The sequence below is a fragment of the Acipenser ruthenus genome, chromosome 2 (assembly GCF_902713425.1).
Source record: "Acipenser ruthenus chromosome 2, fAciRut3.2 maternal haplotype, whole genome shotgun sequence".
NCBI classification, from domain to species: Eukaryota; Metazoa; Chordata; class Actinopteri; order Acipenseriformes; family Acipenseridae; genus Acipenser; species Acipenser ruthenus.
This window is the reverse complement of record NC_081190.1, coordinates 897,315-912,675: the sequence shown is the minus strand read 5'-3', so window position 1 is coordinate 912,675 and position 15,361 is coordinate 897,315. Positions and strand designations below refer to the sequence as shown.

At 42.7% G+C, this 15,361-nt stretch overlaps 1 protein-coding gene across 1 annotated transcript in view; it reads right to left on the bottom strand.

Annotated features, from left to right (window-relative positions):
* Positions 1-724: 724 nt before the first annotated feature.
* Positions 725-15,361, bottom strand: part of LOC117962492 (ubiquitin-conjugating enzyme E2 R2) — a 33,865-nt gene continuing 19,228 nt past the window's right edge. Inside the window, exons 2-5 of the mRNA XM_034927737.2 lie at positions 9,790-9,876; positions 9,438-9,535; positions 8,920-9,054; positions 725-6,539 (exon numbers count right to left, since the gene is read on the bottom strand). Coding sequence (XP_034783628.1) covers positions 6,293-6,539; positions 8,920-9,054; positions 9,438-9,535; positions 9,790-9,876 — 567 coding nt within the window. The 3' untranslated portion in view covers positions 725-6,292. The remainder of the gene's footprint in view (positions 6,540-8,919; positions 9,055-9,437; positions 9,536-9,789; positions 9,877-15,361) is intronic.

Sequence of the window (15,361 nt, the reverse complement as noted above, 5' to 3'; positions counted from 1 at the left end):
AGAGATGACAGGTCTTGGTTAATGTTTGTTTCAAGGTTTCATACAAGTAAACATCAATATCTTTTGCAAACTGGCTTTGCCAAGTCACCTGGGAGAACCTTATAGGTTTGGGGAAGATTAGCAGTACAATATAGAGAGGGGTCTGTGATGTGGTGTCTAATGGAGGAGGGGGCTTACAGGACTGGATATGTGACAATGTTGTATTGCATCTAGATTGATCTTGATTTGGGTGAAATAAGAGTAAGGTCAATTAAGGCATGGGTTACCCAAATATTTTTATTTATTGTTTCCTAACGGCCCGCTGCTTTATCTCCATTCGGTACAGCTCCCCACTTCAGCACACACATATAGATTTAAATATAATAAAACCTGCTTCGACCTTGTATCGCGCAGCACCCTATACAATAGTCTATACGTATTGCCACATGGATTTAAGTAATAAACATAGTCTGTAGAGGTCTCCAAGTTCATTTTTGTGTTATGTGATTCTAAACAAAAAGAAAAATATTGCATACTTTCTTACCAATGAATACAATTAGCTGGTGTAAAATCCACAGAACATGAACAAATCCAAACAGATGATGCTGTTTGGACTGCTGCTGGTTAACACTCGTGTCTGATTTATTTATTTCAATCAAGTTTCATTTTATATATATAATTGAAAAAGAAAATTCCCTCTCAGTGGTGCTCGTGTGAAAAAAAAAAAAAAAAACACGACACAAACTAACAATACAGCATCCTTTATTTCACATTTTTATTAGTCAGTAAATGCAGAGACCAAAATAAAATCTACAGCAAAAAAGAGGCAGTAAGAAGGGAAAATTTGCTTGAACAAGAGAAAGAGAGAGAGAGAGAGAGAGAGACACAGAAAGAGAATTCTACTGGGACAGGTAAACGCAGGAGGCAAACTATAAAAAACCAGGAAAAAGAAAAGAACTGCAATTTCAACTCAGACAGGACTATCAAGATACTTTAGTGCAGCATTTTCAATGTATTGAAATCTTCAGGCTACAGTTCAAATCCAAAGTTATTTAACTTTTTTCAGTTTTTATTTACACAACATGTAAACTCATTTTTTTATTTTTTTATTTTCTCCAAGTGGATGACAAACAAGCGAATGGCAGAACAGAAATCTTAACTGTACGAGTTTCTTATTTCTACACATCCCGGGAGCCTGTTGAAAGAAAACAACAAAAGCAGAAGTAAAAGCAGTATTTGTGTCACCCAAGGAACTCTGCAGTTCTTTACCCCACGACAAAGGATGGGAGTTCCATGGAAACCTGTCACTTAGAAAGAGAGCCAGGGACCACGATTAGTACCCTGTAGCAATGGGCCTGCACACGAACAAACCCCAGTACAGAGAACGTGGCTAAAACAGAATTCTAACAAAGTATCAGTAAAACAGAACGCAACGCCGTATCCATTCTCAACCATCATACTGTGTTAGGGTACCCAAGCACCGAGCCAAATCCGATTAACAGCTGCAGCACCACAGACACAGCACAAGAGTGACACATTGACCAGGGAAAAAGATACCACTTTAGAGAAAATAAAACCCAAACACACAGGCTGGGTTGGGCTTTTATGGCTCCTGTTCAGAAAAAAAAGAACATAGTAAAAGGTACATTTGAAAAAAAAAAAAAAAAAAACACATCAAGCTGCTGTCCAGAGACAGCTTAAAATGACACAGCACAGGGTCAGCCCTTTGCCATAGCCAGCATACCTGCTCACATTCAGACAGGCTGCACTCTTTACACAGTCGTCGTGGGACGTGACAGCCAGTCGTATCACTTTTGAAATTGTCAATACTTGTGTAGTAACCCACACTGTCAATTTGTGTTGGGGCTTTAAAACCTATATTCAGGGGGCAACGGCAAATATTTGTGAAACAGAAAGCCTGAATATTCCCACAAAGTGAGCTTCAAAGCTAGCGTGCAAAGAGACCGTTTGGGAATTCGGTGAAATATTTGTTTCAAACCTCACAACCGAGTCCAAAATGGCCTTCGCTTCAAACCCAGTTATACACAGGTGGAAATATACTGCAGTACCATAAACTCCAGTTTATACCATAGCTTTCATGCTGTAGGAATTTCTAAATCAATATTCTGGGGCAAAATCCAGGCCTTACTGACACTCATCCTAATGCCTAATGGAAACACAAGACTAATCTTTTGGTCAAAAATGACAAAACAGAATTATAATTATTAAAACTACTTCCAATCATCAGCTCAGCCCCTCCAACTATGCATGCCTGCTTTATACCAAAACAGATGGATAGATGCAGATTCATAATCAGGAATACTGAAATATCACTGTACTCTTATATGGGATAAGAGAATTTCAGTAGGCATCTACAAATAACCCATTCTTTTAAGAAACATTTAAATTCTCTTTCAAAAACTAGCAGCGCCAAGCGAAAATGCCATTTTAATTAAACGGAAGCCACGATATTCAGAGTTTCATTTTTTTGAATAAAAAACAATGTATTGGATGCTGCTACTGGTGTGTGCATGTTTCACCACAGACACTTTGAACAGAGCTGCAGTAGCGGCAGCCTGGTGAAATCTGCCTAGATGGTGCTCTATTGTATAACATGAAAAACGTGCTCGAAGCTGCAGTTGCGAGGGTATCCTCCAGGGGGTCTCAGCGTTGCCATGTTTAGAAATGGGATACTGTATTTGTAAAGCAACACGCAAACACGTCCATGATAACATGGGGCAGACAGGTTAAGGGGTTGTAACAAGTCTCCAAATGACAGCAAATCACAGCGGTCAGCTGGGTAATGTCCACCAAACATCAACTGTTCTACAGTGTTGTATAGAATCAAACTAAAAAGGTAGGCAACACATCCTTAAAACTTTTAATACTAACACATGAGGAACTGGGGACATATGCACTGTTAAGGCAGCCCATCGCAATAATGGATCAAACATACAAACTTCTTGAATGTCGAGCTGCAGAAAATTAAAATGGCCATCCCTTCAGTAACAGATGTGCCCCACCCCTAATCCCTTTAAAGGAGCTAGACAAGCACACCGAACCGAACTGCTTAGTAGAGGTGCAATTGCACACACAGTCTTACATTTATTTTGCAAATCAGAAGCAGAAAAGCCTTGGCAATCAGTTCTGAAACACGGAGAGGACGTCAGCTGACCAGCTGGCCTAGCTTCTACTACTCTGACCTTGCACTTTGGCAGGCTGTATATGATTACATGGCTCTGGGTAGCATGGTTTAGATTTGAAGCAGTGAGGGAGAATCAGCTTTAGAAAGCCTGCTCTATACTGCATTATTACACACATGTGTACATTACTGAAGTAAAAGGAAGGTGAACCAATTCACTCAGGGTCACACTCCAAATCAGCTCTTATAAAAGTTCACCATGGTATTTGTGCAGATTTCCCATTGTTATACTATGCATTTCCCACAGTTTATGAATATGCTTTACCATACCTCATTATTTTTTACAGTGCTTACCTATGTTCTACCACGCTTTATTAAACTGTTCTATGTTTTTACTATGGGGAGCTTACATACAGGAGTGTCTACAGTGGGGTAGAAGCCAGGTCACACCACCCCCACTTCTCAGCTCAAACCAATTCAAAGAGTCAGGAGCTAAACTAATGCAGTTTCCACACACCTGTCCAAAAGCACTGAGGTTTCAAATAATACAGACAGTACACCTAGTCAGACAGCTGGTGGATATTTTTGGCACTGTACACCATACCAGAAATATCCTGATTGCTTGACAAAGCGTATAAATGGGAATGAGATTTGAGGAACATGGAAACATAACCTCACTTCAAGACCAGGACGTTTGCAGCGGTTTGTTGAGATGTTATTTATCTGTGCAGCAGTAGTATGGCACATTGTCAGACACTTCTACCATAGTAACCTTGAGGTGGATGGACTGTTCCACATGACCCAATTTTCCAGAACTTCTAGGTAATGCACAAGTCATTTCTAAAAGCGTCCCAGTAAACACATTGAAGCCTCTATGCATTTAATAGCCCACTAATGTTTAATGAATGCAGCCTGAAGTATAGTAAGAGAACATACCATAACTACCATACAGCAGAATAACATTTAAAAAAAACAATTTCTAGCACTGATAATTCCAGAAAAACTTCAAAACATGTGCTAGGAATTGGTTGGGTCTCTTCCACAGTCTCAAAGAAGACTTATCTGCGGGCCACAGTGAGGCATGTCATTTCAACTGTGGAGTGGGATTCAACCTGGGGGAGGGATGCTACCTGTACAGGTTACATAACTAAACACACAAAGAAATCCATATAGAGTGTCCAGTCCTGCTTTACCCAATTGCAGCAATCCTCAGACACTGCTACCACAAACAGGCTCCCCACTGAAATGACACGTGTTTGCAACAGAGCAATCGTGAGCAGCCATCAAACTGTGCCCCAGCTCTGGAGAGCTGCCAGCTCATAGAACAGGAGTAGGGGCTCTCTGTTTTCCAGGATTCCTCAGCCTCCGCTGCATGCAGAAGCACGAACATGCTGCCATATTTATAAAGCTGGTTGATGCAGGCACAAGCTGAGAGTGTCTGCACAATGCCAACTAGGACACATGGCAGCATCCTAAACAAGCACCATACGTCATTAAAAGGTATGATCGCTCGTAATTTCAATTAACCCTAAAAATGATGATCTGGTTTTCTATCACAAACAGCGGTCGTGTGTCTCGCAGAAAGCCTGTGACTGTAGCTAGAGAAGGGATATCCTCTACTCCAAACGCAGCATCTAAAATAGTCTGGTTAGCTGTCCATGTGCCTTGGTCCAAGATATCTTTCTTGGACTGTCTTGGGACACCCTTCATTCTCCAAGCCCCAATGAGGTTCACCTGGTGCCGACCTCCTTGTTATTTCAGTCCTAAGCATGCCACACTTTGTTTTAGCCTTGAAGCACATTTCTGTGGAACCCTCTGCACAGGGTTATCAGGGAGCCCTCTCCACTCCTCTGTTAATAAGTAAAATGTCTCTGCAGAATCTGTGGCTGTGTATTTCCTCAGTAAAGACCCTTGAAATGTCGTGGCATAAGAAGCTGTTGTTAACCAGGATGGCTTGTAGTGTGTTTTGCACGTCTGTACTCCCAGAGACATAGAAGAGGTTACATAGCCCTGCTAGCCAGTACTGTATTATCAAGGGAAGCCTCTATCTATGCCAGACTATCAACTGCACACAAAGTAGGGTTCATGCCAAGTTAGTTTTAATCTTTCTACCTGAATAAAAGCCAACAGTGGAATTTACCAGTCAGGCTGTTGACATGCCACTGCAGTAATTACTTTGCTAGTCTCTATTCAGTATGGGTCTGTGTTGACCAAATTCCTTTCTGTAACAAGTTCAGAAGACCTTCAACTATGGGATGGCCTGTGCTGTAGGTTGGGCCATGCAGCAAACTCTGAATTGACCTTCCTTAAAAAAAAACCCCCACTGAAATCCTCTTAAAAAAAAAAAAAAAGTACCAGTAATCAACCCCTTTATTATCAAAACTGAAAACGTATTTTAAAGGGGAGCTCATTTTAGCCACAGTCTCCCTACCTGTAGGTTGCTTAAATTCATGATTACTGGTTGGTACCTGACAGGGCAGAAATCTGCTGAAAAGGGCAAGGAAATGGGACAAGGGAGTACCCTTAAAAAGAGGTTTTGATTTTCTATTGTACTGTACCACAAACATTTAAAAAGAAAAAAAAGAAAAACCAGGCTGTTTGCAAGAGAATTTCATTTTGTTCGGGAGCCGGGAGTTACACACTCTGTACAATAATGGGTGAAGAGTAATGAGGTGTGTGTTTCTTTTTTAAAATTTAAATCAAAAGTCCATAAAAAAGGAGCAACTGGTAAAAGCCACACAACAGGAAACAGCACAGAGTGGGCAAGTTACTTGTTATTAATAACCGCTACTGAATTCAAATTCTGAATATTTTTTAACCCCAACAGTGCTCCTCTTCACCCCACTGCCTCGCATCCCCTATTCTCCTACTCCAGAGCACCGTGGAGAGGAGGTCTGTTAAATTAGAAATAAACTGGGATTGGATTACAAGCTGCGGGGGTTCATCTGAATTGTTTGCACTGGCGGTTTTGCTTGTTGCATTGCCTGCTCTTTTTCAGCTTGTGTGTGTGTGTGTGTGTGTGTGTGTGTGTGTGTGTGTGTGTGTGTGTGTGTGTGTGTGTGTGTGTGTGTGTGTGTGTGTCTATGTCTGTATGTGTGTGCGTTGGACGGGCGGAGAGACAGACAGATGAGCGGATGGATGAGTGGGCTGTTTCGGGTTGGGGGGGGGCGGTCAGGACTCCTCGTTCCCAGAGTCGTCGTCGTCCTCGTAGCAGTCACCCTCCTCGGCACCCCCCCCGCACTCCCCGTCCTCATCCTCCTCCTCCTCCTCTATGTCATCATCGTACAGGTCGTCGTACAGCAGGTCCGAGCTGCTGTCGTGGGAAGGCACTTTGGTCTGGATGCAGTACTCTGCCAGCGTGGTGGGCACCTTCACACCATCCTTCTCAGCCTCTGCCTTGGTGGCTAGGACCTGCTTCCTGAAGGGGGTGGGCAAACACAGAGGACAGGAGGGGGTCATATTAGGGTAGCGGTACTCAACTGGCCCTCGAGATTGAATCCAGTCCAGGTTTTCACTCCAAGCAGGTTCTAATGTAGTTAATTGAAGCTGCTAAGAGACAATTCACTAATTTAGGACCTGGCTGGAATAAAGACCAGCACTGGAATGGATCTCGAGTGCCAGAGTTGAGTAGCACTGTATCGGGGACTGCATTTCCACTGCCTCAGATCTCTTTCTGGGGAATCTGTTCATCAATGGTTTTAACAGCAGAAGCTCATTCAGGTCTTGTGAAAATGGTTTGTTTGATATAGAGACAAGGCATCAATATCAAGCTACATGGCAAGGCTTTTGTGATGATGGATGGATCAAAGACACAGAACATAAAAAAATTACTGGGTTTGCAAGGAATGATCATACGCAAAGCATTCAGCCTGTAGGTAGATTGAGCACAGAGAGCTCAAGTGATCAGTGTTTAAACTCCATGCGAGAGAAGCTGAATCCACCATACCAGGCTAATTAGAATCACTGGAGTAAACAATTACATAAGCTGCTGTTTGAAGAAAACGCATTGTTCTTTGACTGTTTAACCCCAAGTTAGAAACAACAGAACTGTGGACAGACTGCAAAACTAAATGTACAATAATGAAGCCCCTAGTCAAAATGTTTGTGTACTTGACTTAGTTATTAAGTGTTACCATACACTCTGAAGGCTGGTTTATACTCCATCACTCGACTATCGCTCAACTGAAAGCCCAGTGACAGCCGGCTGTCTCTCGATTATCAACTGACCAACACACTGCCACCGTCCATCGACGCACTGTAAACACACAGCGACACTGAAGTACTTCTAAGAAGACAAATACTAATTTAGCTTAGAGGGCTCCGAGACCTTTTAAACAATGTGTTCCTACACATGTACATAGCTAACCACAAACAAGAACAAAAATAGGAACACATCCTATTATTTACACATCTTATAATTCAGCTAAAACGCAGCAATTTAAATATATTTAACTTGACTTGCAAATGTCAAAAACAAAATGTCATATTACTACCAAACTGTAACACGTATTTTACATACTTTCAATATCAGTTTGTAATTATTTTCACAGTCTCTGTGTCTATCCACACACAGTAAACATTTATTCTATGGTCTGAAAAGCTAGTACATTCACGATATGAAAAAGACTTTGTGTATTAACTCTGTTTTGACGAATCTGTTTTTCTGAGCTACAAGCTACATGGATGGAAATAAGACTTTAGCAGTTTGAGGCATTTCAGGTTTTGAAGCTTTTCTGCTTCATCAAGAGCCTGCAGCTAGTAAACCTAAAAGGTCTCAAAATGCTGTGCAGCGAGTGTCTAATTTCCATCCCGGCGCTACATGCAGATGCATTCTGGCATCTGGTATTATACAATACGTGTGTTCTAGACAGATCACAAGAAAGACACACTGGGGCTGTCATGGGTTGAGCGCTGGTGTTCCGTTTCGTTATGAATTCATGTGGTTTTTATCTGAGCTGTACTGCAATGCAGGCTAGCTCTCATTCTGTTATTTTAACTGACTGCGTTCTAGAAAGAAACACAGTATGCAGTAGGTAGCTAGATTAGATAGACAAATATATCGTTTGATTTCAAAGCTCGTTTATTTGTTATATTCCATTTATAATTCAATCGTATTGTCCCACAGTTCCGCATTGCGGTTCTTTAATATTATTCGAACATATATTAAGATATGACAGTGACATTATGTGCCGGTCAAAAGACACACAACTTTGAAGCCTTTCATTTGCCGAGAGTGTAAAATCCTCAAGCATTCTCTTTTTTCTGCTGATCTTTATAATCTGCTCTATCTACAACATACATGCAGGGATAGGCAGTAATTATACTGAGCAGCTTCTCAATAAATAGCCTGTCATCCATTTTTAGCGTTCTATCACCTAGCAACAAGGTCAGCGACGAGGTCAAAGTTCAGTTGATTTGAACTCTCAGCGACTGCCGTTTTGGAGCAGGGCGCTTGTCGGAAGACACTATAAACTGCAGAGCGACACGACAGCGATGATCGCCGGTCGCTTTGCTTGTTAACGATGGCCGAGCGATGGAGTATAAACCAGCCTTAAGAGTGGTTTTGAAGCACAGTGCTCCCTATAGTGCTGAAAATTGTGAAATATTGAAAACAGTTAAATAGCCCTTATAAAGCGAAGGACTATAGGACATAACAATTTACAGTCGGGATGGCCTAACTGCAAATTAACCGAATTCATGAACTACCGAATTGTGAAATAACAAAGGAGTAATACAGGAAACAGTGTGAGTGAGTGTGTTCCATTTCACAATGTGCCTGTACGAGCACGACCACGTACCTAATGATCTCAGCGTACTCCTTGTCCTTCCCTTTGCTGTCTCTCCACTTGCGGAACATGACAGAGGCGTCCACGTTGGCAGGAGAGAAGGTGTTGGGCTCATTAAGCAGGGAGATGACGCTCAGCAGGATGGTCCTGCAAACACAAACACTGAGAACATGCTCTGTATTCACACAATTCCCTGCATTTAACTGCCTCCCTTCCTAGTGCTGTAATGTCTCCATGTGTCACATGCAGACTCCTACCTCAACCTCCTAACACGATCTAAAGATGTGTACACAAGGACGGAGATGCCAAGCTGCAATGGCAGCATATCCCTTTACAGTGAATACGGGACAAGACAACTGTGGAACAGCACCTCCAGAAACACTGTGGTGGGGCTGAGAGTTAAGCATTGATGACTTTCAATGCAACATTATAGTAAAGGGGAAGCAAGTAGAAGCCTGTGCACCTATTTGTGCGATTCTGCGGTATAGCCCCCCTCAAAAGGTGTTTCAATAAGTGGCTCCCCGCGTTACCTGACGTTCTGGGTGGGGTTCCACCTCTCGGAGGGCAGCTCTCCGCTTTGAGGGTCGTCCACAGGGGGGTGAAGGATCGAGATGCACACATCTCCGTTCTGTGGGTGAACACGGACACAGGCAAAGTGAGTGTTGCACACTTCTACTGGGGTGCAGTCACAATACAAAAAACAACAGGGAGCATTCTGAATACAGAACAGCATTATCAAAGGAGATCTAGATAGTCGGTGGTAGTAATACTAAAAGAAACGTTAAGATATTGGGAAATACTTCTTGTCAAAACGCTTGGATTAAAACACTAAATCCCATTTGCAGCCACAAACTACCCAGGCACTTGAGCGCACGCTCTTACCTCGTAGATATTAGGATGCCACATCTTGGTGAGGAACCTGAAGGTGGGAGGGGAGTAGGGATAGTCCATCGGGAACTTAATATGAGCCTGAAACACAGAGAGAAAGAAAGAGTTAATCCATCAGTTACCCAGGAAACAATTGTTATACAGTAATAAAAACAGTAGCAAGACACTTAGACAGCATAAACAATAATAGCTATAACACATGAAGATGCATCAAGTGGAGACAACCACCTCCTTCGATTCTCACTTTGCCTGTACTTTCATGGCTGGTTTCACAGACCCCGATGAGAACTAATCTTGGACTACCTAATGTTATTTTATGTAAGGTTATCCAAGATTCGTGCTTATCTGTGTCTGTGAAACCAGCCTTTAGGGCGCCCTGTAGTTCTCTCACATTATCATTCCCCTTTTAAGCTGATCCTATTAAAGCAAACATGTGGAATTCAACTCCCAGGTTATGTTAAGACAGCAAAACTAAGTTTACTTCAACTACTGCCAGTTCCCTGGTTTTATCAGGAGGTGTAAGATGACAGTTTTCACTTCCCACCTGCTTGCACTCTGCTAATTAAAGCCTGTTTTCAAACCGGATGCATTAGGAGGCTGTGTCGTCCAGTGATTAAAGAAAAGGGCTTGTATTCTGAAGGTCGCCGGTTCAAATCCCACCTCAACCACTGACTCATTGTGTGACCCTGAGCAAGTCACTTAACCTCCTTGTGCTCCGTCTTTCGGGTGAGACGTAATTGTAAGCGACTCTGCAGCTGATGCATAGTTCACACACCCTAGTCTCTGTAAGTCGCCTTGGAAATAAACAAATAATAATTAGCACATGGCTCTGGTGATGCCGTAGATATGTATCATCCATAACTATTGAACACTCAATAGTGCTCAATTTAGAAGTACTGCAGCACGAGTACACTAGAGCCATCTCAGAGATGTTTCAACAATTCTTAAAAAGCCCCATTCACACAGCACAAAATTGCTCCATTATAACTTCAGAACCCTTTCACACAGCTAAAGGGATCATGACAGACCAACTTTCAAACCTGTCAGTCAACAGATTGTTCTCATGGCAACGGAAAACCAAAAGAATGACCGAAGAAGTGGATTTGGCTGTGTTTTGTTTGCTTTTAGTTTTCAATTGTATTTATACAATATAAGTTATACAATATGGCAAGTACCAAATTGCAGGTGCTTCAGGCACACTGTAGACGATACAGTATTGTTAAAACAAGTCCAGCTGTTCAGGCAACAGCAGAGAGTGACAATATGGTGGATATTTGCGTTACATAAAGGTTACTGGTGTGAACGCTCGACTTGGGTAAGGGAACGCCAACACGGTGATGTATTTTTATTGTCTTGTATGCAGTCATGTGGGGTGTGTTGCCATTTAATCCACGCCCACTATAGCGCTTCTGTGCTGGCATAATGCTGGTACAGGCAATTCACACAGCCCAACATGCCGCTTCACTGCTGTAACACCTTGTGAAAGGGGCTTTAGGTGAGGTTCTCCATGCCAAGCTTCTCTCATCCTTCTCCCATGGGAGGGAAAGACACATCTGTCTCTTCTGAGTTGCTCCTTCAATCAACATCAAGCACTAGACACTGAGACTCCCTTGATTTACAGCTGAAAGGCTTTGCAGTGCAGGAAGACCATTTGAAAACATTGATTCCATCACCACACGTGCCCCCAGTGACCGTAACGTCCAGGCCAAATGCCAATGATCATAAAGGAGCCAGGCACTCACAGGGGACATCATACAATGGAAATGATTTGTGAAATTATCAATGAAACCAAGCAAGCAGTTCCAAAGATATACCCTCTAATACAGCAAAGAGGAAGTTACACTCACTGTATGTGGAAAAGCCTTCAGCACAGTCTACAGTAGATACTGGTATAATGCAGAATGCCCATACCAAGTGTCCATACCAATTCAATGAGTGGTTCTCAATATAAAGCTGAACAAATGGAAGCGAGTCACTCAGACAGACGTGCTATAACCTACATGTAAATGCTCCCCCAGGTGGTTAACAAGCTCTAAAAACACAGAATCCATGGACAGGTTTCTGGCTATGATCTGTCCTATTGAAATCAGCCCATGGACTTCAGTAACAAACCTGGAGCTAAAAATACTGAGCAAGAGTGTAAGCTAAGCTTTAAGAGTAGTTAAAACAAAGGCTCAATGTATTTTTTGTTCAAACCTTTTTCTTGGGGGGGGGGATAAAATAAAGCATTGCTGCTGCAATTTTAAAGTTTCAAAAACACAAAAACGAATGATTGCAATAAAAGCAGCTATCGTGTTGATTTTTCAGATGATAATCATGATACTAAAATCCCATTATCGTCCCAACACTAACTGAAACAGACAATCAATATCAATTATTTGTCAGCAATGTACTCTTGAAGTGAGGTTTAAACAGACTACCAGCAGGTGCTGTGGGGGAGACTCTGTGTGTGTGTGTGTGTGTGTGTTGAGCTCTGTCCCAGCTCATGAATTGCTGACTCACTGCCTGCCCTGTACAGCCAGTCCCTGCAACCCTAGAACCTTACATTCTAGCAGCAGAGAGCAGAGGAGAGAGGGGAGTGGGGGAGCACATCGTAAATATGAGAGAGAAAGAAAGAGCGTGAGAGGAGAGAGAGAGAGAGAGAGCGAGAGGAGAGAGAGAGATGAGAGAGGCGAGAGAACGAGAGAGAGTGAGAGCGTGAGAGAGAGAGCGAGAGAGGAGAGAGAGAGAGCGAGATGGCCTTTTTAGGGAATGACTCTACTATCCCATCGTGCTGCAAGGGGTGAGAGATGCAATGCAGAAAAGTGATATTAGCCAGGCCACGTACAGTATCAGTGTGTGTCTGTGCCTGTGCTCATACACTATTCTTGTACCGCAGACTGAATCACTTGAGATCTCACCCGATCTCTTTGAAAAGCACATGATTTAAGACGGAAGCCTGTACCCTTACCAAATTAGAAGGAAAAAACTAAAAGAAAACGGAACTGCAACACTTTGATTGTAGCTGCTTGTGTAGCAGATTATCTGCAAGACAGACCATAGGTTGCAGGCAGAATGTAGTTAAAATGTAGGTCTTAAAATGGTAAAGGCAATATTCACTGCATTGGTTATATACAGTTGTTTTTATGTTTTTTCCCCTCCTTGATAAGCAGTATACACATACAGCAGTGTTGTATACAATGTATTCTTCGTTTATACAGTACAAAGATTTTATAATTAAAAATAAATAACCGTGCCAGGGCTTTTAGTCTGGCAGACTGGATCAGCTTAGATTTACAGTACAGAGCAGGAAGCACCGAGGGTTAAATTAAGGCAAACTGTGGATACAGCCAATCAGATGATCGAGGAAGGGGGAGGGACAGTGCAAAAGTGTGGTGTTTGCGAGAGAGGAAGGAAAGGAGGGAGGAGAGAGAGAGAGAGAGACTGTATGAGAACAGATGAGGGGAAGGTGAAGGACAAGTGTGAAAGACACAGGGAGGGAAGGAGAAGAAAGGAGTGGAAGAGATCAAATGAAAAAGGAAAGATGAAGCTGCAAAGATGAGCTAATGAGAGATCTGCAGGGAGGGGGAACGAGAGCGTGGGTGAAAGAGCAAACAAACAAAAAAACAGTACAAAAGAGGTCAGACAGAAAGAGAGGGCAGGAGGCAGTGACCACAATATACAGTATACTGCTCTGTCCATTTTACATCAACTAAATCTCATACAATATTCGGGCTATGGTTTGTGGGCCAGAAAAAAAAGTGTCTTCAACATTCGACTACACCGTGTGCGAGATGCTGGGCACAAGCGGGGGTCTGGGGAAAAAAGTGATTTAAAAAGGAAAATCTGCATGGCTGTGGGTAGGGTGGTGGGGAGATGAAACTTGATTCAGTTTAGAGGGCAGGAGCACACAGGCTGCAAACTCTCCCTCTGTGCCAATTCCACAAAGCTAAATATAGCAGTGCCTCGGTCAGTGTATCTGTGGGGTGTAGACTAGGGGAAAGGTTAGGACTGGGGGCAGGAGGCAGTGTGGTCTAGTGGTGAGCACTGACGACTGGGAGGGAATGTGGGCTACATGTTAGAGCGGAGGGACTGGGAGTCAAGAATGCACCCAATCCTTTGCTGGTTCATTTCTAAAATGTGTTGGATCTGGTCACATTATAATAACTACAGTACAGTACAGTATGCCGCCTCAGGGCCCACATTAAACCTCTCTCCTGTGAGGATATACAGGGCTAGATCTCTACTTACCTGCATCGAATACACTGCCCTAAATAACCTGGGTTCTTTACTGGCCTTGGGACTGTGGATTAACTGTAGTCAGGCACAGTAGGTATATTAAGGTGACTGTATGGATGGCTTAAATCATTTCCCCCCCGGGACAGTTTTGTAAATGAGATGGTTTAATGATCTCAGATTCAAAAGTACTGAAGTCATCAGTTGTAGCTGTGAACCTTTTGTGTAAGATACTGTATGGGGAATAGACCTACAGTATATTCTAGCAAAGTGATTTCATCAGCTGTTCTTTGACATTATTTCCATCATTTTTACTGCACAGTCTTGAGCAGCAGTTGTATTTTTGGTTGTCAGTGGAAGTTGATTTGGTGGTGGGACCACACTACTCCCCAAACTGCATTTATAGACAATTCTGGGTCTCAAAGCGTCTATCAAATGATGTACTCTAAATGACATTTTCCAGAGCTTTAAGTTATATATACCTGATTAGAGGTTTTTAAATTGAAATGCATTTAACCTTTTAAAAACAGGTACAATAGATAGTTGTGAGATTTATTGTTGCAGCTGCAATCTTTGTATCCTGTCTGCTTTTAGTTTCAGTGACATAAGCACCAGCTTGATGCATGTGTGTGCACGTGCCTGAAGCCTAATGTACTGCATTGCACCTGGAAGCATTGGAGGACTCGCACATTTCAATGCAGTATGTTCATATAGACCGCAATCACCTTCTAGACCACAGTCACACAATTTGACAGCCTTGTTTGAACTCTGAACTCTGCAGACTTGCTGCTGCGCCAGCACCATAAAATAAGGATGTCCATCGGTTACGTCAGCCTCCACTCAGGGGACACGCTAGGAGAGTGGCCAGCAACTTTGAAATGCCTGTTTATTAAAACACATGTACTGTAATCACGACATACCGTTTAGAACGGGATGCCAAACAGCCAATTAGCTCAGAATCATGTAGTGTTTAGACTACAGCACACTGCTTTAAAAGCCCAGAGCAGCAGTAATAGCAGTGTGTTTCCTTGAGGTCCCCTGGGCAAACTGCAGCAGATGTAGTTTATTATTCTACTTGAAACACCATCCACAGAGCGCACTAGAAGAGGAATCAGCATTGGAAATGCATTGGGTTACTGTTCTCTGGACTTGCATGTGATAGACCGGCACACTGCAGAGCAAAAAATAGCACACAATGCAAAGTGATCTCTATTTCAATAAAGACTAGCAGTGCAGTGCAGTATATGCACTGCTGACACACGGAGGGCTCTGCACATTTAAATACATGACGATGTAAACCAGAGCTTTTCAGCCCGGCTGCGCGTACCCCTGGGGGCGCTTCTAATGGTCC